At 37.4% G+C, this 3,948-nt stretch overlaps 1 protein-coding gene across 1 annotated transcript; it reads left to right on the top strand.

Annotated features, from left to right (window-relative positions):
* Nucleotides 1-2,833: 2,833 nt before the first annotated feature.
* LOC132605158 (uncharacterized) lies at nucleotides 2,834-3,728 on the top strand. Its single transcript, XM_060318393.1, has 2 exons — nucleotides 2,834-3,344; nucleotides 3,423-3,728. The coding sequence occupies exons 1-2, from the start codon at nucleotides 2,857-2,859 to the stop codon at nucleotides 3,724-3,726; spliced, it is 792 nt and encodes a 263-aa protein (XP_060174376.1). The 5' UTR covers nucleotides 2,834-2,856; the 3' UTR covers nucleotides 3,727-3,728.
* The last annotated feature ends 220 nt before the right edge of the window (nucleotides 3,729-3,948 follow it).

The following is a 3,948-nucleotide window of genomic DNA, read 5'->3' as shown; positions in this document are numbered from 1 at the left end:
TCCTGCCGGTCACCCCGTGCCGCCGCCGTCCCTACCCAGCTGAAAAAAGACTACTTCTTCCAGATCTCTCCCCCATTTTCTACGCTCTCAAACTTTCTTCACTTCATTTTCCCCATATCTCACGCCCTTCTCTTCTTCCAATGCTCTCCACCTTCATTTTCCATCTTCTGGGTAAGCCCTAATTTCTCCTTTGATTCACTAATTTCCTTTCTCATTTTAATTCCCAAAGTTACTTCCCCATTTTTTGTTACTCTAACTAAAATGTTAAAGCCTTGGCTGGAATTGACCCAGTCTTTCGCTTATTTTTTTTCCTTTTCTTTTCTCAGTTGTTTGTGCTTGATTTAGGAGATCATTGTGCTGCTGCCTCTATTGACAGCTTTGACGATTAGTAGACAACCTCCTTAATCTTTCTGCTGTGTATTTTCCTATCTCAAAATGTGCTTTCTCTATTTTAATTGTTGAATTGATGCTTAATGTAATTTGGAATAAGAAACACTGTAACTGTTATCTTGTTGTCTTTTGTCATGTAATTTGGAATTAGAAACACCGTAATTGTTATCTTGCTTTCTTTTGTCATGTAATTTGGAATTAGAAACACCGTAATTGTTATCTTGCTGTCTTTTGTCTTCCATTGTTTTGTACAACTTTATTTGGGGCATGATGGCATCATTAACTAGCCAAAACAGTAGACCATTTTGTCATATTAGTAAAGTTCGTGTAGGACTTTGAAAAAAAAAATAAAGAAATATAAAAAGAAAATAATTAATGAAGGATATTAAAGTTGTTGAATTGTAAAGAAAAGAATGGAGTACCGAAGTAGTCTACAGGCTATGATTCTTTTCTTTATGAAAATTCAAGAATAAGTCCAGAATCATGACGTTCTTTACTATTCCAAAAACATTAGTCGGTAAAGGATGGAAAAGGTAAATAAATGATAATTAATTTTGAAGTTTTCTTAGATTAAATTGTCCTAGTCTGAAGCTTTAATTTGCTAATTAGGGCAACTAGTGATTTGGGTTTTGAACATTGAATAAAATTAAACATTGAATTTGTTCCCTAACAATTTCTAATTTGGTGTTATTTGTGTAGATGGAATCTCGTAATTGGATGTATAATAGGACAAACAAAAATTGAGGGGGGATGAGGCAAGAATTTGTAGACGGTGTCGATGCTTTTGTTGGCTATGCAATGACACTTGAAACTTTTCTAAGTCATGGCTTGGTTAGGTGCCCTTGTGTGAAATGTCAATGTAGGAATTACGAGAATCCAGAGATTGTTAGGCTTCATCTCTATAAAAACGGCTTTCAAAAAGATTATACAGTGTGGACTAGTCATGGAGCAAAATAGTAGTTTTGGTAGATTTCAAGACTTTGTTGTTGGTGAAAGTAGTGGGGCGGTGGAACCTAATGTCCAAAATTCTAGAATGCACGACATGGTTCAAGATGCTTATGGGATGCATTCCGATTTTGAATCTGGTAACCATGGTGAAGAAGCTCCAAATGAAGAAGCTAGTCGTTTTTTTGAACAGTTGAAAAAGGCTAGTCAGCCTTTATATGACGGGAGTCCCCACTCTCAATTGTCTATTGTTGTTTGATTATTAAGCATCAAAGCAGATTAGAATGTTCCTCAAGGTGCAATGGATGCTGTGGTTGGCCTTATACATGAATTAGTTGACCCGAATTTAGAGATACCTGAAAATTACTATAAGGCAAAGAGACTAGTGTCTAAGTTAGGACTCTCGTCGATGAGAATTGATTGTTGTGAAAATGGATGCATGTTATACTATAAGGATGACGAAGGTCTAGAATCTTATATGTTTTGTGGAAGAGCTCGTTTTAAGCGGACTCGTAGCGGGAAGAGGGTTGTCGTTAAGGCGATGCATTACTTACCTCTTACACCAAGGTTAAAGAGGTTGTACGCATCAAATAGCTCCTCTCCTCATATGAGATGGCACAGTGAAAATAGAAGGCCGCCTGGTGTTATATGTCATCCATCAGACAGAGAGGCTTGGAAACATTTTGACATAACATATCCAGACTTTGCGGCTGAACCCCGAACCATTAGGTTGGGTTTATGTTCCGATGGATTCACTCCACATTCTGTTTCTGCTGCACCATATTCTTGCTGGCCTGTTTTCTTAACACCATATAATCTTCCACCTGAGTTGTGTATGACTAGTCCATATATATATTCCTTACTTGCATCATTCCTGGCCCACGTAATCCAAAAGTTTTGATTGATGTATACTTGCAACCTTTGATTGATGAGTTGAAAATGATGTGGGTTGAAGGGGTTGAGACGTTTGACGTTTCTCTTAAGCAGAATTTTAATTTACGGGCCACTTTAATGTGGACTATTAATGATTTTCCTGCCTAAGGGATGTTGTCTGGGTGGATGACTGCTGGAAAGTTAGCCTGTCCTTACTGCATGGAGAATACTAAATCGTTCACTTTAAAGCATGGCAAAAAAAATTCATGGTTTGATTGTCACCGTCAATTCTTGCCAATGGATCATGAGTTTAGGAGTATGAAAAATGCATTTAGGAAGAACAAAATTGAACGAAACTATCCACCTCCAAGACTTTCAGGAGAGGAAATCTGAGAGAGGGTTGAGAACTTTCCAAAAGTTACTGAAGAACCACCGTACAAGTTCGATAGGTATGGGCTTGCACATAACTGGACCAAACAGAACATATTTTGGGAGTTACCATATTGGAAATATAATCTTCTCCGGCATAATCTTGATGTTATGCACATTGAAAAAAATTACTTTGATAATTTATTCAACACAGTAATGGATGTCAAGGGCAAGACAAAAGATAATCCAAAGGCAAGATTGGACTTACATGAATATTGTATGCGTAAAGAGTTATGGTTGCAAGACAAAGGGAACGGGGTCTTCAAGCCTAAGGCTAGTTATTCATTCACAATGGATCATAAGCGAAAGATTTGTGAATGGGTTAAGAACTTGAAGATGCCTGATGGGTATGCATCAAATTTGGAAAAACGTGTTGATATGGCGCAAGGAAAGTTACATGGGATGAAAAGCCATGATTGTCATGTTTTCATGGAAACTTTACTCCCCATTGCATTTAGTAGCTTGCCTGCCCGAATCTGGAAGCCTATGACAGAAATTAGTTTGTTCTTCAAAGACTTGTGTTCCAGTACGTTGAGGGTAGACAACCTGGATCGGTTGCATCAGAATATTCCTGTAATAACAAGTAAGTTGGAGAAAATTCTTCCACCGGGGTTCTTCGATGTGATGGAACATCTTCCAATTCACCTTGCGGAGGAAGCTCAACTCGGAGGCCCAGTTCATTGTCGTTGGATGTATCCCTTCGAGAGGTAATAGGTGTGAATTTTTATTTATTTCTCTCTACTAATTTATTTTAAAAAAATCATGCTTAAAATAATATTATGCAGAACTATTGGCAAGTCTAAACGGGGTATCAAGCAGAAACATAGAGTTGAAGGATCAATTTGCGAAGCCTACCTTGCTAAGGAAACAACTCATTTATGTTCTTACTACTTTGGGAATGATGTGCCATGCTTGCGAAACAGACCCAAACGGCATTATGAAGGAGGTGAGAATGATGCTTTAGCGAAGCCGATATCAATCCTCAATCAACCGGGTTCAGGTTCAAAAAAACGTACAAGAGAATTTAATGATATGGAGTCTAAATCTGCATCGATACATATCTTGCTAAATGGCCCGGAAGTTCAATGATATTATGAGTAAGTTATTATTATTTTGCACTAAATATCCAAGTACAAAGCATAACAACTAACTCAAACTCCATTTTGTCGGACAGCTACTTTGTGCATTTAAATGGCATTGAAAAAGTGTACGACCAGTTTGGGAAGTGGTTTAACGATTATTTAAGTGTTACAGCCTTTTCACAAAGCTAATATTATTTAAAAAGTGCGCATTATATTATTGCTAACTTGC

The sequence above is a fragment of the Lycium barbarum genome, chromosome 8 (assembly GCF_019175385.1).
Source record: "Lycium barbarum isolate Lr01 chromosome 8, ASM1917538v2, whole genome shotgun sequence".
NCBI classification, from domain to species: Eukaryota; Viridiplantae; Streptophyta; class Magnoliopsida; order Solanales; family Solanaceae; genus Lycium; species Lycium barbarum.
Note: the sequence above shows the minus strand (reverse complement) of the source record. Positions and strands in the feature narration are given on the sequence as shown.